Source organism: Trichomycterus rosablanca, chromosome 8 (genome assembly GCF_030014385.1).
Source record: "Trichomycterus rosablanca isolate fTriRos1 chromosome 8, fTriRos1.hap1, whole genome shotgun sequence".
NCBI classification, from domain to species: Eukaryota; Metazoa; Chordata; class Actinopteri; order Siluriformes; family Trichomycteridae; genus Trichomycterus; species Trichomycterus rosablanca.
This window is the reverse complement of record NC_085995.1, coordinates 10,775,602-10,801,004: the sequence shown is the minus strand read 5'-3', so window position 1 is coordinate 10,801,004 and position 25,403 is coordinate 10,775,602. Positions and strand designations below refer to the sequence as shown.

The 25,403-nt window shown below is 40.4% G+C and overlaps 1 protein-coding gene across 1 annotated transcript; it reads right to left on the bottom strand.

The window, feature by feature from the left end:
* Window positions 1-485: 485 nt before the first annotated feature.
* lonrf4 (LON peptidase N-terminal domain and ring finger 4) lies at window positions 486-18,730 on the bottom strand. Its single transcript, XM_062999861.1, has 13 exons — window positions 18,430-18,730; window positions 13,894-14,012; window positions 10,870-10,992; window positions 10,526-10,690; window positions 9,392-9,400; window positions 7,983-8,121; window positions 7,613-7,685; window positions 7,401-7,515; window positions 5,567-5,688; window positions 4,064-4,222; window positions 2,847-3,009; window positions 2,524-2,673; window positions 486-742 (listed from the first exon to the last, which is right to left on the bottom strand). Exons 1-13 carry the CDS (start codon window positions 18,728-18,730, stop codon window positions 593-595), a joined length of 1,788 nt encoding a protein of 595 aa, XP_062855931.1. The 3' UTR covers window positions 486-592.
* Window positions 18,731-25,403: the final 6,673 nt, after the last annotated feature.

Sequence of the window (25,403 nt, the reverse complement as noted above, 5' to 3'; positions counted from 1 at the left end):
AGTAGGCAGCAAGGCAGCTCACTAGGTTTTCAGACACTTCTTCATTCCTGTTAACCTACATTTCATGTATCTAAAAAACCCAAACCTCGTTTACAGTCGCTCAGTTTAGCAGGATAAACGAGGACCTGGCAACCTCACCCAGGTTTGGCAGGCAGAAAAAATTGGGCAAAACTTATTGCTTATCGAACGTACTTTGAATTATTGTAAATATATGTTGACTGGCATTAGTGTATCAATATTATCATACTATTTTACATGGACTCACCACTTCTTGTGCTATCCTGACTTATTTGCATATTCATGAGTCTGTAAACTGACCAGCTTGGCTTGGGTGAGCAAACTGTGCTTAAAATGGGTGCAAAAAATGCTTTGTAAAAAAATTCTATCCCCCAGAAGTGACAAATCCATGAATAAGAACTGTCCAAATATATTGTATATATAGCATACTGTATAAGCAGAAAATTAAAGATCCTATTGAGGCAACGTAAAGACACAATCATAATCTTATCAGTGATTATGAAAAATCTAAACACCAAACATCTGTTGTGCATTAAATTAAAATAAAAAGTGCGTGCATGTGTGTGTGTGCGTCCTAGCTCCGAGAGAAGTACTCCAGTACAATGCGCAGATGTCCTAATCTGTCCTTCAGTGAGGTCAGGGAAAGTACTGTGGTCTGGTAGGCTGGATCTAACTGCATTACTGATAACAACCACCAGCACCAGACTGGGCCATCAGCCAACGCCTGTTAGAACAGACACACACACACACACACACACACACACACACACACACACACACACACACACACACACACACACACACACACACACCAGTACACATGTTAAATATGTCTATTAGGTGTAAGGCCATGACAGTTCTAACCTATAACTGACATATATTGAATTTTCCTGTCATTTTACTGTCATGAACCTTAGACAGTGTGACCCTGTCATCCTCGTCAGGGTCACGGTGGGTCTGGTTTCCCCTCAGCACAAAGCAGTAATGCACCCCAGATAGGACACCAATTCAATATAGAGCCTTAGCCATTCCCTGCCTCAGACATAGCCAATCACAACTGTCTGATAACATCAATGGGTATTTGAATCCTGGATCCCAGCAGTAGTAGGCTAGCATATTTTACCACTGTACCACCCAAGCTCACATATATTTATAGATAGATAGATAGACATATGGCAGACAGACAGACAGACAGACAAATAGACATATAGACAGATAGACAGATGGACAGACAGGCAGACAGACACACAGGCATACCAACAGACAGATAGGTAGAAAGGCAGACAGACAGACAGACAGACAGGTAAACAGACAAATAGATAGACAGACAGATAGATAGAAAAACAGATAGACATATAGACAGACAGATAGACAAACAAATAGACAGACAGATAGATGGACAGACAGACAGATATATAGATAGATAGACAGATGGACAGACACAGACAGACAGACAGTCAGATAGACAGATGGACAGACAGACAGTCAGACAGACAGACGGCTGACAGATAGACAGACGGATGGACCGACCAACCGACAGACAGACATAGACAGGCAGACAGATAGACAGTCAGATAGATAAACAGACAGATAAACAGAAGGACAGTCAGTCAGTCAAATAGACAGACAGATAGACAGACAGATAGACAGGCAGATAGACAGATAGATAGAAAAACAGACAAACAGATTAGACAGACATATACTGTAGATAGACAGACAGATAGACAAACAAATAGATGGACAGATAGACGGACAGATAGACAGACAGTCAAATAGACACAGACAGTCAGACAGACAGACAGATAGGCAGCTAGACAGATAGATAGACAGGCAGATAGACAGATAGACAGATGACCAGACAGACAGATCGAAAGACGGCCAGCTAGAGTGTCAGATAGATAGACACAGATAGACAGATGAACAGTCAATTAAATAGACAGACAGACAGACAGACAGACAGTCAGATAAGCAGACAGACAGACAGACAGACAGACAGACAGACAGACAGACAGACAGACAGACAGACAGGCAGATAGATAGACAGATAGATAGATTAGACAGACAGACAGACAAATATATAGATAGACAGTCAGACAGACAGACTGACAGACAGTCGGACGGACGGACGGACGGTCGGTCGGTCAGTCGGATAGATGGATGGATGGATGGATGGATAGATAGATAGACAGGCAGATAGACAGGCAGATAGACAGCTCGACAGACGGCCAGCTAGACAGTCAGATAGATAGATAGACAGATGGACAAACAGTCAATTAAATAGACAGACAGATAGACAGATAGATAAATAGACAGTCAGATAAGCAGACAGACAGACAGTTAGACAGACAGATAGACAGATGACAGACAGATAAGCAGATAGACAGATAGATAGACAGACAGACATATAGATAGATCCTCCTAGCTCCTCACTTCTGGACATTTGGTACTACTAAAAATAGCCTAATGTAAGGGTACCACCCACTCGTACGATAGCTGTGTTCTTACCTGTATGTTGTCCTCTCTCTCGGGCATGTCTCCGTACTGACGGCTGATCTGCTCTCGGACACGACTGTTGAGCCGCTGGTACCACTCCCCCGCCTGCTGGTACACGCTGTCATGGAGATACTGCAGTATTTCAAGCTCGGCTCCATAGACCTATATTTAGCACAAACATACACATACACATAATATTCAAAATTCCTGATATCTCTTCTGACAGCATAGTACTCATCTGAAATCAATTCCTGCCTTAAAACGGCCTCCCCTCTTCCAGGATGGCTTTCCACATACTTTTGGCAATAAAGTGTATACTGTGCAGTAAAGCAGACCTTGTGATCTTGTAGGTACTCGATGTCAGCAGTGTGGTAGCCATCACGATGGCCTCTCTTGAGCACACGGAAACGATTCCCTCCCACCGTCTCCACATAGGAGCGACCATCAGGGAGCACGTCCTGGTCCATGATCTCCAACATGCAACCGTAATCTGCAAATCTGAACCACACACACACACAATAGGTTATAATTGGAAGTGCCTGCAGCAGATACTAATTGGCCACCGTATCTGCGGAGGGAGGGGGGATCCGGACTATTTGTGGGTGGGTCTTCATACGCTGTGATTGGCCCCATTTACTTTAAACTAAATTGGGACATCAATTGCAAGCAAGGCCTTCACATCCAACATTAGCACCAGAGCTCACAAATTACCTTTTGGGCACAAATTCCCACAGCTACATTTTAAGGTCTTGTGCATAATTCAAAATAAAAAAGTATAGACTGTTATAGCTGTATATTATTATTATTATTATTTTAATTATTTATTTTTTTTTTCCCATTTTTCTCCCAATTTTAAGCGCATCCAATTGTTCAGTTTGCATCGTGCTTCCTCTCTGTCTATGCCGAACCCTGCCCTGACCGAGGAGATCGAAGCTAACCCATATCCCCTCCAAAACATGGGCAGCAGCCGGATGCATTTTTGCCACCCACACATTGATGAATTTGGCGCCACCTAGCGTTGTGGAGAGACACACCCTAAGGGCACTCTTCCTCATCTCTGTGCAGGCGCCTCTAATCAGCCGGCAGAGGTCGTAATCGCATTCTGACAGAGAGAGACCCACATCCGGTTCTTTGTCCCACCCCCCAACTGAGCAACCGGCCAATCGTTGCTCATACAGCCACTCATCCTCGAACCGGTGAGGCAGACCGGTGAGGCCGAACCGGGGTACTCAGAATCCAGCCCTGGCTGCAGAGTGTCTTTTTACCGCTGCGCCACCTGAGCGGCACATAGCTGCATATTAATGCCCATGGTTTTGGGCATATTAATGGCCCATGGACAATTTGCTGTGGTATTGTAATATTTGATCATATCAGGATAAACACTGGTATTGTATTGAGCAGGACTGTTATATAGAATCTGTCTGAAACCTAGTGAGCTCTCTACGTAGACAGCATTTTACGCCATCCTACGCACGCTTCCGAGAAGAAGTCTGTCTCAATTCTTAAATAGTGTAATATCTGAGCTATCTACTCTGTTTAAGACCGTATTTACCCTTTGCCATGCTCGTAGCTGCACATGCCGAACTTCTTGGTGCCGGTCTCCATGCAGCGGCGCATCATCAACCGATATCGTGGCTCGAAGACATGTAGTGGGCACTGGATGCCAGGGTAAGACACAGTGCACACAAAGATCGGGATGTCTTTGGTCAAGCTGGACAAAAAGAAGCGATAAGGAGAAACATACATTCAAGTTATTAAAAAACACAAATTAGATTTCAAATTTAGATGCATGACATTCAACTGTGCTCTGAAAGTAATTATTGTCTCGAGTGTTCACATCTCAGCTTTGCTACCGGCAGGCTGGGCGCCTACACGGACAATAATTGACTTAATTTGTAGGACGGATGGCTACCAGTTCCTCATAACTGATGCAATTACGACCTCTGATGGCTGATCATTGACGCCTGCATCAGAGACGAGGGATGACGGAGATCAGTGCGTGACTCTCTGTGCGTGAGACTGAGCCCCATATGAACTCCCCTTGTGCAGGTGAAAAGGAGCATGTGTTAGTCACGGCTCTCCTCGGTCAGGAGTGGAGGTCAGCATCAGTAGAGAGGAAGCAAAATGCTCTCGGGAAATTGGATACAACTAGATTAGGAGGAAAATCTATCAATCACAAACATTCGCCTAGAAATTAACATCAATCAAATTAAAAAAATAAAATAAAAGAACCTCTGCACCTCAGATCAACACTGATCTGATTCAACACTGTTGATTAACCCTTGGAATGGCCGCTCAGGTGGCGCAGCGGTAAAGTACACTAGCGCACCAGAGTTGGGGTTTCGAATACATCGTATCGAAATCTCAGCTCTGCCTTCCGACTGGTCTGGGCGGCTGTATGAACAACGATTGGCTGTTGTTCACAGGGTTAGGGGTAAAAAGTCGGATCATAGGTCCTCATAACTGGTGCAACTGCGGCCCCTGCTGGCTGACTGATGGCGCCTGCACAGGGCTGAGAAATAATGCTGATGGGGGTGTGGCCCTCCGTACACAGTGCCCATCGGTGTATGAACTCGACTCGTGCAGGTGAAAAATGCAGTCTGTACCGACTGTACGTGCCGGAGGGGGCGCATGTCAGTTGAGAGGCGTCCTCAGTCAGCGGTGAAGGGTCGAATCAGTATAGAGGACGCATTCAAGGTAATTGGACACGACTAGATTAGGGGAGAAAATTGGGGGTAAAAATTATAAAATTATAAAAAATAAAATAACCTTTGGAATTTGTTACCACAGTAAAATAAATTAATAAATAATCACTTTTTCCCAACAAATAATTAAATAATTTAAAGAGGATAAATCGGTGGTAAAACTGGTAAAATGGTGGTAAAATGAATGAATAATGGAAATAATTTTGAATAAGGGAGAGTCCACATACTTTTGGCCATGTGTTATGTAAAAATGTTTCTATGCTTCATAGGGGTTTAGGTTTCGCCTGCTTTTCCATAAATGTAGGAAATGAAATACATAGAGATCTGTGTTTTTACTTTTCAGTACTCACTTGGAGAGCTCGGCCATCTCTGCATCATGCACCTGTTTCCTCTCAGCTAGCAGCTGCGGGAAGAGGCGAGACATGATGTCTTGCAGAAGCACGGTGGGGTTGTACTTCCTGTTCTTTAAATACTAGCACAGGAAATAAAAAAACGCAATGAGATCCAAGCACAGAGAAAAGACTTGATGTTTAAAGTAACTGTGCACTTTTTATCTTAGCCACAAAGAGGATGCTGAGTTAGTGGGATGCTTATTGTTATCAGAACAGAACAGGTGTTTTTGATCTTGCACATAAAAGTATAATAAATATTAAAATCTCTATAAATAAAAAGATAGTTTTAAACAAAACTGTAGTCATACATCTGTACAAGGAAACAGCCACAACTGTAGCAAATCAAAAACAAAGTTGAACACTGGGTGGCGCTGTGCCCCCCTAGATAGTGTGGGTGGAACGTCACCAAGGTTCTGTGAGCCTGAGTTTAATCGATGCCTCTGGGTACTGTGTGGTGTCATGTATTTTTTTTTTTGCTAACGTGTTTCCATACCACCGCTTCGTACAACCCCTACAGACATGCCAGTAGGTGGAATGACTGTTCTGAAGATATGAGAGATTGAATCACGAACAGTAATTGACAGTCAAAGAAAAAAATAGAAACTTGGATGGAGGATAGTCTTTCTAATTAAATAAAGGTTTACAAAATGCATTGCTATTTTTTCCATGGTGTACTATTGTTTTTTAATAATGACGTTTTATTCTTTTGTCTTGTTCTTTTGTCTTAACTGTTCAGGTGCAGTACAGATTTTGTAAGTTTATCTTGTTTTGTTTTTGTCTTGTTTTCTTTTTTTTAATCTTGTTCTTTTGTTTTGTTATTTTGTTCATTTTTCTTTTGTTCTGTTCTTTTGTCTTGTTATTGTGTTCTTTTATTTTGTTCTTTTCTCCTGGTCTTTTGTCTTGTTTTTTGTCTTGTTCTGGTGTTCTTCTATCTTGTTCTTTTGTCCTGTTCTTTTGTCTTGTTCTTGTGTCTTGTCATTATGTTCTTTTTATCTTGTTTTTCTGTTCTTTTGTCTTGTTCTTGTGTTTTTTTATCTTGTTCTTTTGTTTTGTTCTTTTGTCTTGCTCTTTTGTCTTGTTGTCCTGATGTCTTGTTCTTTTCCTTTTTTTTCTTTTATCTTGTTCTTTTGTCTTGTTCTTGTGTTTTTTTATCTTGTTCTTTTGTCCTGTTCTTGTGTTCTTTTATTTTGTTCTTTTGTCCTGTTCTTGTGTTCTTTTGTCTTGTTCTTTTTTCTATCGTATTTGTCTTGACTCTTCAGGTGCAGTATGGATTTTGTAAGTTTTATCTTGTTTTGTTCTTTTATCTTGTTCTTTTGTCTTGTCCTGTTGTCTTGTTCTTTTGTCTTGTTTTTTGTATTGTTCTTTTGTCTTGTGTACTTAAATTAGTGTGAGTTAGGGATCTTTTTTTTGGTTCTCGTGATTATCATTAAATGGTTTATTACACTAGCTCAGCACTGCGGGAAGTTTAAGTTAAAATCTCGGTGATTCTACTGGCCTGGCTGGACACCCAAAATGCTCAGTTGGCGATAGTTAGGTCTTTTAGGGTTTGTTCTTCTTTGCTGCCTGGTAGAGGCGCTGGTGTGCGTAGAGAGAGATTTAAAAAGTGCACAGTGTGACCCTTCAGGTGCAGTACAGATTTTGTACGAATACACCACCATACACCACCGTCTGGTAAAAAGAAGCAGCCATGACTCGACACCCATCAGAAGGGGTGGAGCAGATTAAGGATATAGTCAACATTTCATTAAAAATAATGACAATAATAAATAAGAGTTTACTGTTTGAGACTTACTTCCTCCAGTGGTTGTTTACAGAGTGGACAGCGGAGGTTATGGTCGAGACTTCTCTCGATACAGGTCTTGCAGAACGTGTGACCACAGGGGGTTGTAACTGGCTCATGAAACACTCTTAAAAAATTTAAAAAAACATGCATAACATGAATTATTTGAACCCCCCCAGTCAACACAGAGGTCAAAGGTCATGTCTGAGTATAACTACACTTACCGGATGCAGAGAGGACACTCGAAATCAGACGCTGTCAGAACGTTGAGAGATTTTCCCTCTACCAGGCATGGATCTACAAAAGCCAAGAACACATGGTCAAAACAAATGTGCTAGACCTTCTTTATCATCCTGATCCAGGGTTAGAATCCCCAGCTGTGCTATCAGCCGACCAGGCGTGATGGTTTGGCGTCCTGTCTGGGGAGTGTTACTGCACTGTGCTTAGAGGTTCCAGGACTAGGAAACTAGATCCACTGCAACCCAGACCAGGATAAAGCAGTAGTAAAACAGAAAAAATTCACAAGGAGAAACTCCACCAGGGTTGATTAGAGACGCAATGCATGTTGGGAACCAAAGGTTAAAACCTACCCACCTTTTGTTTGTCTCTTCTCTTTATTTATCGTCAGCTCTTCATCATCCTCAGCCATTGGGAAAGCAGGATGGAAAGAAACAGTCTGGCAAAGACTCAAACAGCACTCGGTACTGGAGTCATGTTTGACTGGAGATGTAGTCTGGTGAAGAGGGAGAAAGAAAATGGAACAATTATTTAAAGGGGATTTACTGTACCGTTTTACCACCAGTACCGCTAAAAAGCAGTGGTTCCTATACACGTAAATAATTCCACTCCAGTATCCTGAGCACATGGACTTTTTTCTTATTAGTTATTGTTATGGTCACACACACCCTCTACCTCCATCCCTTCCTTCTAAATTGTCCACAGATTCATGACCCACAGCTGTTTCTTATGTAGTTCATTTAGTACCCCGTGTTCTGCCTTGCCATGTTTATTCCTATAACACGTCTTTGTCTTTGCACTAGGGCTGTGCGATATATCTCATTTTGCTTTTGAGAAGTGGCGATATACGATACAAAACGATATAATGTAACCTTAAAGTACAATGGCAGGCCACTGCCCGTATTTTAGCTTATTTTGTTTATAAGTTATCTTAAAAACACAAAATATTGTAGTTCTGATACATTCTGACAGAATTACAGTGTTTATATTTTGTATTATTACAAGGCTGGATTTGTATTAATATCGACAATATTGATGTTATATCTATAACTATATATATATAGATTAGATATATAGATTTGTATTAATATCGACAATATTGATGTTATATCTATAACTATATATATAGATAGATAGATAGATAGATATATATATAGATATATATATATAGATATATATAGATATATATAGATATATAGATATATATATATATATATATATATATATATAGATAGATATATATATATATAGATATATATATATATATATATATATATGTGAAAATGAAAGCGCAGGTAAACAGTGGAACCCAGATCAACCACACAGCAGCATAAAATCCTAACCGCTGCTTACCTGAGCTTTTCTTCTTCAAATTGAGGCCATCTTGTTCTGTTTCCAGAATATTTCCAGAATATAAAACTGTATTCGGCCACCTAACTAACAAATACCGTCTTAGATCATTGATTAAAAAGCTGAAACTGATCATTCGTTCACTAAACTGTCACTTATACAACAACCAATGAAGAGAGAGATTGAAATTCTGCCCAAAATCTGAATTTGAAAGCTTTGATTGGTTTATACATCTGAATCTAAATCTAAATCTGAAGCTCCCTAATTCAATTCCAATGATTAATTCGTTTAAAAAGAGTCGTTTCTGACTCGTTGACTCAGTGATTCAGATTCCATTTGTGTGCGTGCACGCGCCCACCCACTCATCCGCTAAGAAAAGCGTTCTGCACAGTGTTTTTGTGCTCTCAAGTGGTAACCTGTGTATTCTACGCATAATCAATATATCGAATATGTTCGTTTTCAACATTGTGTAAATAGTAATATCGAATATATCAATATTTGCGATATACCGCCCAGCCCTACTTTGCACCCGTCTAATACGCTGTTCCTGAGTTCAAGTCTCAGCTGCCCCAGGTGCTCAACAGACATCATGTATGATGGAGAAAGAACTGAATGGGGTATTGCTTTTAAGCCCATGGTGGTACACCTTGCTAGACAGTGGACAGTGATCCTTTGATCCAGCAGCTCCTAATAACTGGCAACCCAGTGTTTTGGTGGTGCGTGGATTGCACCTGACCATTCAGACCAATTTCCTCTCAGCATTAAATGACAGTTTAGGTTTTCTTCGGAACCCTGTCAATAAGACCACTAGTACCATGTACTTTGTATTTGCAGAAATCACTGAAATGCCCAGCTTGCCTGACATTGGGTTTTTCTAAATACCTAGTGAGCTGCCTTGCTGTCTACTGCTTACCTAGGCAGCTGCCTAACTAGAGAGGATTCTAATAAGACATCAAACTTATAAGGCAGATTATTTAGATGCACTACTTAGACAGCGATTATGGTGATTATTTCATCACAGTTTTTACATACTAAGATAACACAGTTTGCCTCGGGCCGATAGAAAACAACAAAACAAAAAAAAGTTCTTAGAATAGTTCTTTTTTTTTTTTAAGGAAAAATAGTTCTTGTGTAAAGCTTCCCCAGCATGAATATTAATAAAAGTGCCTGTAAAAAATTTGGAAAATTTGGAGCTTTGTCTCAGAAGTGTCTTTTAGTTATTACCTTATGGGATGAAAAAATATCGAGATATATATCGTATATCGTGGTTCAGCGAAAAAATATCGAGATATTACTTTTGATCCATATCGCCCAGCCCTAAGTGCCACCGTGCCGCCAAGAATGATATAAACTGCCCAAATCCAAGCTTAAAGAGAACCATGTTTTTGCTTTGTCATTATGGACCATTAAAGTGTACACTAATGGGTAAATGCCATTATATCAATTCAAAATCTAATCCAAAACACAACAGGGTGCAAAACGTCAAGGGGTCTGAATATTTTCTGAATCCACTGTATATTGATTGAACAGTAGTATTTAGGTTATTTTACCTGCTGACAATCAGCTTTCTCCTTAGAATGATTCCAGGATAATTGCAGCCCATCAGTGGAACCTGAAGATCCTGTGCTACAATAAAACTCCCTCAGATACTCATTCACAGCATCCAGGATCTGGGGCACCTCCTCTGGTACGACCAGCCCCTCTGTCTCCAAGATCTGTACAGCGAACACAAAAGAATCAACAGGATAAGCATTAGCCAATTCATTTCCATCAATCTCAGCGATGATAGGCTAGCGTACTTTACCGCTGCACCACCCCAGCGTCCAACATCAGTGCATAATGTTATATAATAAGTTGGTACAGGTTGTGTGATCAGACTTTCTGTCCTTGCTACCTTTTTGATCTGGTTCTTAGATGCAGCAAAATCAGGCTGCTGTTTCAGACAGCTGTGGAACTGCACGAGAGCTTCTGTCTTCCTCCCCAACTCCAGCAGGACATTCCCTTTTCGAAAGAAAACCTAGCCACAAGAGTGCAGTACAGAAAAATGGTTACAAACAAGCATCCACATTGACCTACAGCAGGATTAACACATTTCCATATATTACTACTGAGCAGCAGTAATAATACACAATGATCCATATCAGGATATCTGTCTTGGTTTGGGCTTAGCTATGTCATTAATCCAGAGCAGTTTGACAACTGTGTTTGTGTAGGTTTTGAAAAAATGGCAGTTGTAAATATGCAATAAATTTACATATAAAACACATTTTTTTTATAATTAATATGGTTACTTGTTTATTGCATATTACACTGGTATGACTGTCTGATACACTCCTCATGTGTCTGTCATGTAAACGTCAGTACAGTACTTCTCCTAGTAGTCTTACTAGCCTTCGTGTTATCAAGTGAGGAGTTCAAGGCGCTTTTAATTATTAGCGGTGGGGCACAACTGTTATATAAAAATATAATAGACCTACTTACTTACTAACAATTCCACTTCCTTTTTCTTTGAGTGCCTAGTGATCTATCTTTGACAGTGTTGTGTAAGCTAAGATTTTGCCAATTTCACCCACCAGTCTATAATCCTAATGAGATTGATTGATTAGTTTTAGCGCCGTACCGACACACTTGGGTCATTTATACGGCGGTACTCAAGTTGCTTCTTCACTTTGTGTCATTTAAAACTTATTATAAAAGACGTTTTAGATTTAAATATGTTAAAAAAATAAAATATTTTGTGTCTCGTTTTCATTAAAAAACCTCAGTCTTTCTGAGTTTAGTGTTTTGCAGTCTATCAGTATGTGTTTAATTGTTAGTCTCTCTTTACATCGATGGCATGTTGGAGTATCTTCCCTAGTGAGGAGATGCCTGTGTGTTAGCTTAGTGTGTCCGATTCGGCATCTTGTGAGGATGGTTTGATTTAGTCGACTAGTGTAGGTTTGTCCTACTTTTGGCTCTATTTCGTACAGTTTGTTTTTGTGGTTTACTGTCCCATTCATTCTGCCATTTGTTTTTAAAGAATGTGAAGATATTTGGAAAGGCGTCTCTGGGAGGAATGGGTCGTGTGGTGATCGTGTCTGCAGTGGATGTTCTGGCGATCTGATCTGCTCTTTTGTTTCCTGGGATTCCAATATGGCTTGGGATCCAACAGTAGACGACATTATATTCCTGTTCTTGTAATTCTTTATCTTTTCACAGTATTTCGGAAATAATGGGGTGGTCTGTGTCAAGGTGTTCCAAGTCTTTTAGGCATGATTTTGAGTCTGTAAAAATAAGGAATTTTTTATGGTTGCTTGTTTGGATATATTCTAGGGCTAATAATAGAGCATAGCCTTCTGTGGAGAATATGGAACCGTAGTTTGGTCATTGTATTCTGTGTTGGTAGTTTGCGGATGTGATTGCTGCTGTGACTCTTGTTTCAGTTTTAGAGCCGTCTGTGTAGATTGTCATATGGTGTGGGAAACATTCTCTGGTTTCTAGGAATAAACGGTGGTATTCATTTGGGTGAGTGTTTTGCTTTTGTTTTTTCCGCCAGTTTCAGTGTGATTTTTGGTCTTTTATAGTCCCAGGGGGGTATTAGCTGATGGGTCTGATTCAGTGAATCCATGTGAAGCTCTAGGGCTTCCAGGTCCGGTTTAATATGGAGTCCTAGTGGTCGGATTTGTGTCGGTTTAGCCTCGTATTCATTTTCGAGGTGATTTCTAAATATGGCTTGGTGGACTGGATCTAATCTATTCCCGTAGATTTTGATAGTGTATTTCAGTGCCAGAGTTAATTAATATACTTTATTAAACTGAACATATACACTTCCCTCTGAACTCAGTGGAAGAAATATATTCATTTTCCCAGCGTGCCTGAAATCCTCTGCATTCACTGTCTAGTTTTAGTATCTTTGGAGCCGCTATATTTATCCAAAAACCCGTAAACATTAATGTAAGTGTAACGTTAATGTTTTGAGTTGGGGGAAGAAGATAGGGAGCGTTTAGATTTGTTTTATGCAATAGCGACACCCAGAGTTCAAACAGTTCATGCAGTTTAATAGTGGGCCGCGCCCACTATTTTTATTTTTTTTTAATACCTCGTGAGCTATTTCAAAAATGGTAAAACGGTAAAACACGCTAGCACACCAGAGATGAGATTTTGAATACATCGTATTCAAGGCTGAGCTGGGCAGCTACAGTACATGAACAACAGTTGGCTGTTTTTCATAGGGTAGGACAAGCCAGGTGGGGACTCCTCATAACTGAGCTAATTATGACCTCTGCTGGCTGGTTGATGGCGTCTGCACAGAGTCGAGGAATAATGCTATTCAGGGGTGTGGCTCTCCACGTACAAAGCTGACCGGCATATGAACTCGCCTCGTGCAGGTAAAAAGATGCCGTCGGTTACTGCGCACATGCCGGAGGGGGCGTGTGACAGCCTGGCTCTCCTCAATCGGGCGGGGGTCAGCTCCAGTGGAAAGGATGCGTAATGCAATTGGGTATAAATTGGACGCACTAAAAATCGGGAGAAAATGCATTTTAAAAATGGTAATGGCCCACGGACTGTAGTTTGGACATCCCTGTAATAAATTAATAAAACCAAATTTGGTAAAGGGTAGTAGGTGTTTCTATGTTCATTTGTAACCAATCATATGCTGTATCCTCCTAGTATTTATGTATTTACCCTCATAAACTCATTTATCTGCTTGTATAATTTTGTAGCACTCTGAGGTATGAGTGCCATACCCGGGCTTGTCAGCGCATAGTAAAATATTTACTTGGGCACATTCAAGCTTTAGTAGTGTTTTTGTTGGGATAAAAATGTCCAACACACTGGTAGGTCATTGTTTCTATTATACAAATAGCTTAGCTGCATCTCATTTCAACCAAACACATTTCACTCTGAAAGGAGAGCTAGGCATCAAGCCAACCATTACCTCGGCCCAGTTAGGCCTAGCAAAGCACAAATCATCCAGGTCCTGGAGAGCTTCGGAAAAGCGCTGGAGTCCCGAGCAGGCCTCTGCTCTCCATACTTTCAGACTCACGTCATCAGGATCTAAAGTAAGAACCACAATTACGATGGATAAATGAAACCAGCATGGAAGCTTCGATTGGATCGGATTCAATCCGACCTGTTAAAACGTTCATTAGTCAGAATAACAGCAGTTGCTTAGAGCCAGACTTTAACACCCTTTTAAGAGCATAACCCTGCATTAGTGATCCTCCTACAATGCTGCTGATATAAACGATAAAAGATTTAATGCTGGTCAGACTACACGACACACGTTTGCTTTTAGCATTATGTAAGCCAGGGGTGTCAAACTCATTTTGACCGAGGGCCACATCAGCATTATTGTGGCCCTCAAAGGGCCGATTGTAACGTATCCTGCTGTGATTGCAGTCTGTTGTTTTTCTTGGAGGCTGAATTCTGCATTTATACTGTCCTCCTTTACCACAGACACGGCCTCATAACACAAGTCATTACGGTTTTTCTTCCTAAGTATCTGGTGCACGCCACATAGTATCTGGTGTGTGCCACATAGTATCTGGGGCACGCCACATAGTATCTGGTGAGCGCCAAATTGTATACTAAGTGGTGCGCACTAGATACTTAGTGGTGCGCACCAGATACTAAGTGGTGCGCACCAGATACTAAGTGGTGCGCACCAGATACTAAGTGGTGCGCACCAGATACTAAGTGGTGTGAGCACCAGATACTAAGTGGTGTGAGCACCACTTAGTATCTGGTGGGTACCACTTAGTATCTGTGGTGCGCAGATATTGAAATCTGTAAATATATTTGTAACTGTAAAAATAATCTGTAAAATTTTTATCTGTAAAAATAAAATCTGTAACTGTAATTAAGATTTGTACCTGTAAAAAATAAATGTGTACTTTTATTTTCGATGTGAGAATAAAAACATTGCAGCACAGTTTCAAATCTGCCCGCCACGAGTTTTGCAACAAATATCTCAGTCAGCGTGTTGCAAAACTGATCTGTACCTGTAGCTGCAGGGGCGGGGCTTAGGGGCGCAGGGGGCGGGACTACTGGCGAGATAGACGTAATTACCGACCAATCAAAAGAGCTTGTTTTTAGAGCCGCAAGAAGCGTGTCAATCACAAAGTTTCAGTGTAGTTGGATCAGAACATCATAACTCACGTTATAACGTCCTTATTAGTGTTGCTGTGGGTATTATGTTGGATGTTTGCTGCGTGTTGTCTGCTAGATGATGTGTTAATGCGTTTAACCCTGCTAGTTTTATATTGGACACTCGGCCTGACATTCGAGTTTCTTTCATCTCGTTCTCGGCTAATAAACATTCAAAAGCGAATAAACCTGCACGAACTGACTCTGCAGTAAACAAAGCACAAACTATAATCTAATATGTTTTTGTTGTTATGTTTATTTAACGCTATTTCGTGATCGTGAGCTTTATCTGCCTTGAAAAGCCAAGGGAGCCTCTCAAAAGCGCATAAAACCCGGTTATAGTTCTGTATTACCTAGTGACATGTACCATTCACCACAACTGTATTAAGTCCTACAGTACTGGTACAGTCAAATACATATCGTGTAAAAGAAATCTAAACGTACATTTTAATGTAATAAGCAATGTAGTGACATGCACCACCTACTACCCCTAAATTACAGAAAAAAAGCTCTAGTGTGGGTATAGTAATAAAGAATAAAATATAAACGTAGAAATATAACATAGAAACGTACATTTTTATACAAAAAAGATTGTAGTAGTTACCATGTCACTTGCACTACTCACTATTTTACATAATAGTCTTACAGCAGTGATAAATCATACAAAGTCCTGCAGCATGAGTATAATAATAAAGAATTAAATATTGAAATTTTTCATTGCAATTTACATTGCTTATAGTTCGTGCAGGTTTATTCGCTTTTGAATGTTTATTAGCCGAGAACGAGATGAAAGAAACTCGAATGTCAGGCCGAGTGTCCAATATGTCCAGTATAAAACTAGCAGGGTTAAACGCATTAACACATCATCTAGCAGACAACACGCAGCAAACATCCAACATAATACCCACAGCAACACTAATAAGGACGTTATAACGTGAGTTATGATGTTCTGATCCAACTACACTGAAACTTTGTGATTGACACGCTTCTTGCGGCTCTAAAAACAAGCTCTTTTGATTGGTCGGTAATTACGTCTATCTCGCCAGTAGTCCCGCCCCCTGCGCCCCTAAGCCCCGCCCCTGCAGCTACAGGTACAGATCAGTTTTGCAACACGCTGACTGAGATATTTGTTGCAAAACTCGTGGCGGGCAGATTTGAAACTGTGCTGCAATGTTTTTATTCTCACATCGAAAATAAAAGTACACATTTATTTTTTACAGGTACAAATCTTTTTCACAGTTACAGATTTTTTTTTACAGGTACAAATCTTTTTCACAGTTACAGATTTTTTTTTACAGGTACACATTTTTACAGATTTCGTTTTCACAGGTGCAAAACTTTTGCTACATATTTACCTCCATAGTTTGAAACCTTAGACGCCTTAATAAGCGAGCATCGGAAGTGTCCTTGGCTTAAAACATGCCTGACGGTGCGGAGAAACGGAATTATTTTCAAACGTAAATAAATGATTATTGATGATTATTGAACTTGTATAAACTTGCACGTGTTTTTATTTGCAAAATCGAGCTTGTGAGTTGACATGCTAGCGCACTGTGCTATCCCATCCCATTGGTTTGAATGGCAAAAAGCTAACTGTTAGCTTAGTATAAGACAGCCCCGATATTAATATTAATGATGAACGATCATGAACATTTTGCTACCTTGCCTTAAATGTAGGCCTAATTCAAACAACACTTCAATGAGAAAAAAGATTTATTTTAAAAGGAAACTACAGGAAAAAGACAGACTGTGGTTGCATTGCATTAAGGACTCGGGTTCCTTTAGTTCATTTCAAAGAGCCGTTCTAACAGACAGACACGCCCCCTACGCGCCTGCGCGGTAATACCGTATACCGCGGTATTTTTTGAAGACGGTATGGCGGTATGAAAATCGGCAATATCGCCCAACCCTAGTGCACGCCACATAGTATCTGGTGCGTGCCACATAATATCTGGTGCGCGCCACATAGTATCTGGTGTGTGCCACATAGCATCTGGTGCGCACCAAATAGAGTCTGGTGAGGACCACTTAGTATCTGGTGGGCACCAAGTATCTAGTGCGCACCACTTAGTATCTAGTGCGCACCACTAAGTATCTGGTTCTCACCACATAGCATCTGGTGCGTGCCACATAGTATATGGTGCGTGCCACTTAGTATCTGGTGCGCACCACATAGAGTCTGGTGCACGCCACATAGTAGATGGTGCGTGCCACTTAGTATCTCGTGGGCACCACTTAGTATCTGGTGCGCACCACATAGAGTCTGGTGGGCACCACTAAGTATCTGGTGAGCACCACTTAGTATCTGGTGCGTGCCACATAGCATCTGGTGCGCACCACATAGAGTCTGGTGGGCACCACTAAGTATCTGGTGTGGACCACTTAGTATCTGGTGTGGACCACTTAGTATCTGGTGCATGCCACATAGTATCTGGTGCGCACCACATCGAGTCTGGTGAGGACCACTTAGTATCTGGTGGGCACCAAGTATCTAGTGCGCACCACTTAGTATCTAGTGCGCACCACTAAGTATCTGGTTCTCACCACTTAGTATCTAGTGCGCACCACTAAGTATCTGGTTCTCACCACATAGCATCTGGTGCGTGCCACTTAGTATCTGGTGCGCACCACATAGAGTCTGGTGCACGCCACATAGTAGATGGTGCGTGCCACTTAGTATCTCGTGGGCACCACTTAGTATCTGGTGCGCACCACATAGAGTCTGGTGGGCACCACTAAGTATCTGGTGTGGACCACTTAGTATCTGGTGCGTGCCACATAGTATCTGGTGCGTGCCACATAGCATCTGGTGCGCACCACATAGAGTCTGGTGGGCACCACTAAGTATCTGGTGTGGACCACTTAGTATCTGGTGCATGCCACATAGTATCTGGTGCGCGCCACCTAGTATCTGGTGTGTGCCACATAGCATCTGGTGCGCACCACATAGAGTCTGGTGCGGACCACTTAATATCTGGTGTGCACCAAGTATCTAGTGCACACCACTAAGTATCTGGTTCTCACCACATTGCATCTGGTACACGCCACATAGTATCTGGTGCGTGCCACATAGTATATGGTGCGTGCCACTTAGTATCTGGTGGGCACCACATAGCATCTGGTGCGCACCACATAGAGTCTGGTGCACGCCACATAGTAGATGGTGCGTGCCACTTAGTATCTCGTGGGCACCACTTAGTATCTGGTGGGCATCACTAAGTATCTAGTGCGCACCACTAAGTATCTGGTGCGCACCACCTAGTATCTGGTGCTACATGACTGTATGCATTGGCCACATTGAGTTTATTATTAAACCAGCTCTTACCTGTGTGTATGGCGTGCTGGGTTATTCGCAGTGCTTCTGTAAAATCGTGCGTCCTGAGCTTGTCCTGAATTTGGCACCTGGTTTTGCTTTGCTCCGACAAGCATTTCTCAATAATCCCAAAAAGCAAAACGTTATTTTTAAGGTTTCTAACATCCTTCTGCTTGAGTTTCTCCTTGCAGACTTGGCATCTGGATGGCACCCAGACTCCCATAATGCACCGTCGACAGTATGAGTGACCGCAGCTTACAGTAACTGGTTCACACAGATGAAACAGACACATGGGGCACTCCAGCAGCTCCATAGTGCACTTATAATCAAGTAATGATTTAAATAATTAAAGATTTGAAGATTTATCTGCGCATGTGCAGTCTGTGTCCGTTTGCCAGACGTGAGCTTGATCTGTTGACTTGTCCCTTGATGTATTTCTAAAATCGGTCGATTGTTTTTTGCAGTCCTTTGTCATTTAATGAAAATAAATAAATAAGAATTAATAAAGTTGCATCCGATCTATCTAATCTGATCTAATTCGTGTTCGCATCTCATCTTTAATACCAAAAATGTCGCTTTTCTTTCTTTCGGCATGATGAATGATCAAAGAGTCCCATCAATTCAGTTTAGACAGCGTTAATGTAATATTGTTCTCAGCTCCAAACCTTCTGATTAATCAAATTCAAAATAACTCTAATATCCGAGTAAAATGATTTAAAAAGAAACGAACTACAACCTTAAGCCCGGGTGGAGGAGAAAGCTTAGCCACATACTGACACCTTTAAGTTACATAAATAAAAAACACGTGATCAAGCAGCGCGAATTCTATTGGCTGCTAAGCTGCGCGTGCCACCCTGTTGTGAAACAGCTAGGTTTGCGTTTCATAACCGCTGAAGCTGCTTCAATGTCCATTTTAATACAATATTTACTTAAACTTAGTATAACTGACCTCAAAAACCTAGTAATACTGTTTCCTGTGCACTAAGCAACTCATAAAACATAAAGACATGCTTTTGGACTGGGATGTCCAACGTACTGGTGATCAGGTGTCCACATACTTTTGTCAATATACACTGATCAGCCATAACATTAAAACCACCTCCTTGTAGTTCTGCAATTACTGACTGTAGTCCATCTATTTCTCTGCATACTTCTTAGCCCCCTTTTATGCTGTTCTTCAATGGTCAGGACTCTCCCAGGATCATTCTCAGCACTGCAGTGACACCGACATGGTGGTGGTGTGTTAGTGTGTGTTGTGCTGGTAAGAGTGGATCAGACACAGCATCGCTGCTGGAGTTTTTAAATACCGTGTCCACTCACTGTCCACTCTATTAGACACTCCTACATAGTTGGTCCAACTTGTAGATGTAAAGTCAGACGAGCACTCATCTACTGCTGCTATTTGAGTTGGTCATCTTCTAGACCTTCATCAGTGGACACAGGACGCTGCCCACGGGGCGCTTTTAACTGGATATATTTTTGGTTGGTGGACTATTCTCAGTCCAGCAGTGACAGTGAGGTGTTTGATCCACTCATAATAACACAACACACACTAACACTAACACACCACCACCATGTCAGTGTCACTGCAGTGCTGAGAATGATCCACCACCTAAATAATACCTGCTCTGTGATGGTCCTGTGGGGGTCCTGACCATTGAAGAACAGGGTGAAAGCAGGCTAAAAAAGTATGCAGAGAAACAGATGGACTACAGTCAGTAATTGTAGAACTACAAGGTGCTTCTAAATGGTAAGTGGAGCAAACAAGAAGGTGGTTTTAATGTTATGTCTGATCAGTGTATGTTGTAAAGTCATGCAAACACATCTGCCACAGGTGGTGTAAAGTTAAGATTTTGAGCTAATCAGTTAAGTTTCATAACCACTGAAGCTGCAATATCCATTTTAACAAAATATTAACTTAAACTTAGTATATGCTGCCCTCAAAAACCTTACTAATTATTATTAAATTCGGTCACTTTTTAGCATTCGTCGTGGTATTCTTGTTTAACTAGCTTCTTTCTTACATCAAACCAAGTATAACATTGTGACAACAAACAGTTTGAGGATTTCGATTAAGAAAGTTGTTCCTTTTCAATGGAACTAATTAAAACACATACTTCTTTAAAATTATACTGTTTCCTGTGCACAAAGCAACTCATAAAGCATAAAGACATGCTTTGACATGTTGGTTTGGAGGAACTCTAATGACCTGCACCGACCCAGCACTACTGAACACCTTTGGGATGAATTGTAATGTCAACTGCAAGCCAGGCCTTTTTATCCAAATGCACTTTTAATAAATAAACACTCAACTCCATATATTTGTGGAAAGCCTCAAAGAATGGAGGCTGTCATAGCTGCAGGTGTTGTAATTAAGTCCATACTAATGATATGCTTTGGACTGGGATGTCCAACGTGTTAGTGGTCAGATAATAGCCGTTGTAAAGTCAGGGGGTGTAAACTTAAGAGTTTTAGCAAATCAGCTGAGTTATATAAACAAAGACCATGTGACCAAGCAGCACGCCTTTTGTTGTGAAACAGGTTTGCGTTTCATAACCAATGAAGCTGCTTTAATGTACATTATAACACAATATTTACTTAAACGTAGTATATGCTGACCTAAAAAATCTGGTTTTAATACTATTTATATTATATTTAGTAACCTTTTGGCATTAACCATGGTATTCTTTATTTAACTAGCTTTTTTACATCAAACCAAACACCACACCAAGGCCGTAATCACAATATACAGTGGGGTGACATGACCCCCAATATTCAGATATGCTCAAAATCCCCCACCCCATATACTGATGTAAAAAATTATATTAATTGCACATTGATAGGAGTCAACATCCAACAGTAATTCCATACATTGTTAGGGCAAGTTTTACAATGATAAAACACCCCTCTTTCCCTTAATTGATGGTTAAGGGCCTTGCTTAAGGGCCCAACAGCAGCAACCTGGCAGTGGTGGGGCTTGAACCACTAACCTTTTGATTATTAATACAGCACCTTAACCGCTCGGCTACAACTGCAACTAATTCTTTCTAATTCTTGTTGCAAATTTGTTAGGATGGTCAAATGCCATCCATGGCCCAACAAAAACACTATGCAGTCAAGCAAGCTTTACATAAGCTGTCATGCAAGTTTCGTCTGTTCGGAGAACAGGGTTCTTGCACAGCAGCCTCTTAGTCCATGGCTTAGTCCAATGTAAAGCTCACTTGACATATTGACAGTGTCTCTTATGTTCCAGCAGATTGTAATTCATAGCAGACTATCCAAACAACGTGACATACATACCACCTTTAGGTGTATTTAAACCTTTGCCCTCAGCTTTATATGCCAGTAAATCGTACCACCACCACAATAGCAGGAAGTGTAAACTCTGCGCTACTTATTAGGAAGTGAACTTACATAAATCTATGCGTGCAGTTGTGTAAGAGCTGTAGGTCAGTGCGCCAACCTGAACAATCAGGAAAAGCTAGAAAACAAGAAACAATAAAACACTGACTGGCACGACCACATTACGTATCACACAGTCATAACACTTTTTTTTAACATGTAAATTATTAAAAGCTTGTGCAACACAGAAATGATGTCATAGTTTGCTAAGCATTATGTAAGTTATTCTTAGTTTAAAAAAACGTTTCAGAGTATCGTAAACAACACCTGATAAAACCAAATCTTACATAATAGTAACAGAAAGTAAAATAAAGTCTTTAAATACATAATTAAATAAGTAATTCAATAAAGTTAATGATGTATTTAATTCTTTATTATTTCAAGAGTGTGCTGATTAATTTAAGGAACAATTCATTTATTAATCCTTAGAAACCAATTTATTCCAGTCAGTGTTGCAGTGATGCAGATCATATTCCAGAAACACTGGGAGTAATGCAGTAACATGCGCTGCACCGGGAGTCAGTCCATTTTCTTTTTTATTTTACCTCGTCACCATACACTTACTCACTACTGACCCAAACCATGGGCAATTTAGAGTAGCCAACCCACTCGATGGCTAGACTGGTTACAGTGTTAAGGATTTGAATGGCCAGTGTAATTAAATCATCAGTTCAAGTCTTTAATGTCAAACACAGTCATGGACAATTTAGTATCTCTGATTCACCTTACTTAAATGTCTTTGGACTGTGGGAGGAAACCGGAACTCCGGGGGAAACCCACACACTGACACGGGGAGAACATGCAAACAAACCCCACACAGAAAAGACCCGGATCGAAGGAATCGAACCCAGGAACCCAGGAGGGTTGTTCAAAATAATAGCAGTGAGGAGTTCAATTGGTGAAGTCATTCATTCTGCAGAAGAACGGGTGTCAATTTTGGCCATTATTTAAGGTAGGATGGTGGCAAATGTTGCACAGGTTGGTCATAGCACATTTCCTTCTGAAATACTGGGTAAAATGAGTTGTTCCAGACATTGTTCTGATGAACAGCGTACTTTGACTGTTTTTTCCCTCTAAAATCAACTTTTTAGAGAGAAGTGCAGCAAATGATAGGCTGCTCAGCTAAAATGATCTCAAATGCCTTAAAGTGACAACCAAAACCTGAAAGATGCAGAAGGAAGTGTGGAACTACTGTTTGAATGGATCAAAGAATAGCCAGAATGGCAAAAACTCAGCCAGTGATCACCTCCAGAAAGATCAAGGAACATCTGAAGTTCCCAGTGAGTACAGAAGATGATTAAGTGAAGCCAATTTACCAGCAAGAACTCCTTGCAAAGTCCCGTTGTTAAGAAAAAGACACGTCCTGAATGGGTTCAAATTTGCCAAGAACACATTGACTGATCCAAAGAGAAATGGCTCAACATTTTGTGGACTGGTGAAAGCAAAATTGTTCTTTTTGGGTCAAGTGGCCATAGACAGTATGTCAGAGGACCCTCGAGCACTGAATTCGAGCCAAAGTTCACTGTGAAGACAGTAAAGCATGGTGGTACAAAACTATGATATGAGGATGTTTTTCATACCATGGTGTTACGTCTATTTATCACATACGAGGGATCATGGATCAGTTTAAATATATCAGAATACTTGAGGAGATCATGTTGCCCTATGTCGAAGAAGAAATGTCCTTAAAATGGGTGTTTTAACATGACAATGACCCAAAACATCTTGGTAACAGACAAACAAGATTAAGGTAATAGAGTGACCAGCCCAGTCCCCTGACTTTAATCCCAGAGAGAACTTGTGTTCTGATATCTGAAACGTGTTTTTTTTTAGGCAAAACCCAAAATTGCAGAAAAACTGTGGAATGTCGTCTAATCATCCTGGACTGGATACCTGTTGAGAGGTGCCAGAAGTTGGTCGACTCCATGCAACACAGATCTTGGAAACAATTGTTATGCCACTAAATATTAGTTCAGTAATTTAAAGTAAAGTGAAACCTCAAACATTTTCAGTTTATAGATACATTTTTTGAGTTTTTAAAGGAAAATGCTGGCACTGCTATTTTTTTGAACAGCCTAATATTCATTTTTCTTAACTTTTTGTAAAGGATTAACACAAACTGGCTAAATGTTGTTAATGTTTTGATTTAGAATTAAAAGTGTAGTATTTTCAGTGCATTTGCATTTATGGAAGTAAAAGTTATTATAATGATTTTGTGCTTTATTCACTTTTTTAAAATCACTGCTATTTTTTTTAACACTACTGTATATCCCTAATGGAACAACACATAAAGTCTTAAAGTCTACTAAGGTCTGTTAAGGTCCAGTAAGGTCTGTTAAAGTCTACTAAGGTCTGTTAAGGTCCAGTAAGGTCTGTTAAGGTCCAGTAAGGCCTCTTAAAGTCTACTAAGGTCTGTTAAAATCCAGTAAGGTCTGTTAAGGTCCAGTAAGGCCTCTTAAAGTCTACTAAGGTCTGTTAAAGTCCAGTAAGGCCTGTTAAGGTCCAGTAAGGCCTGTTAAGGTCCAGTAAGGCCTGTTAAGGTCTACTAAGGTCTGTTAAGGTCCAGTAAGGCCTGTTAAAGTCTACTAAGGTCTGATAAGGTCCAGTAAGATCTGTTAAGGTCCAGTAAGGCCTGTTAAAGTCTACTAACGTCTGTTAAGGTCCAGTAAGGCCTGTTAAAGTCTACTAAGGTCTGTTAAGGTCCAGTAAGGTCTGTTAAGGTCCAGTAAGGCTTGTTAAAATCTACTAAGGTCTGTTAAGGTCCAGTATGGCCTGTTAAGGTCCAGTATGGTCTGTTAAAGTCTACTAAGGTCTGTTAAGGTGATATTCCAAAAATAATGACTCTTTTTGGAATTATTTGGAGATGGTTCGGATTCAAAGTGTCAGATGAGCAGCAGAATAATGTATTCTGTAGAGAACGCCGAAAACAAGTCCAGACAAAAGGTTCCAGCTCCGTGTACCTTAATTCGTTTTCACTTCAAATCCCAAAGTTAAAAAACAAGAAAACGAGTCGTTTTTCGTTTCAAAAACCAATACAAGCGCATGCACGCGCTGACATGCACGTGTTTACTTCATATATAAACAGTATAAATCATGCAAGTGTTGAGAAAGTAATAATAACGTAGCGGTGCGTCTCCTGTTGTTCTGACTTGTGTGTTTGTATATGTGATGTGCATATATTTGCTCTATCTGTAAAAAACAAACATTATGGGGATTTCTGTACTGGATGTTGTACGTGGTTGTGTTAGTTTATACTGGACGATCTCCCGACGTCCGACATGTCATTTATTTATTTATCTTCCATTATAGTATTTCTTGTTGTCGGCCAATAAACAACCAAACGTTATTAAATTGCATGAACTAACTCTGCAGTAAACAAGGAGCAAACAGCAATTAAACAACAAATAAAGCTGTTAAATAATAATAAAGTGCATGAAGCAGAACGCTGATTAAAATGCATTAAATGTTGTAATAGTTACACAGTAACATGAACGATTAGTTCTGCCTGTATTACAGAACTGAGTTCTATACGGAAAAAAATATATATTAATGTTATTGTTGTGTGGCGACGGTGATGTAAAAGA

Coding starts and splice junctions, on each gene's coding strand:
- lonrf4 (XM_062999861.1), bottom strand. CDS start 18,730: ATGGAGCTGCTGGAGTGCCCCATGTGTCTGTTTCATCTGTGTGAACCA. Junction 3,010..4,063: donor AGCTACGAGCATGGCAAAGG/GTAAATACGGTC, acceptor TGTGTGGTTCAG/ATTTGCAGATTACGGTTGCA. Junction 743..2,523: donor AGAGAGAGGACAACATACAG/GTAAGAACACAG, acceptor CTGTTCTAACAG/GCGTTGGCTGATGGCCCAGT.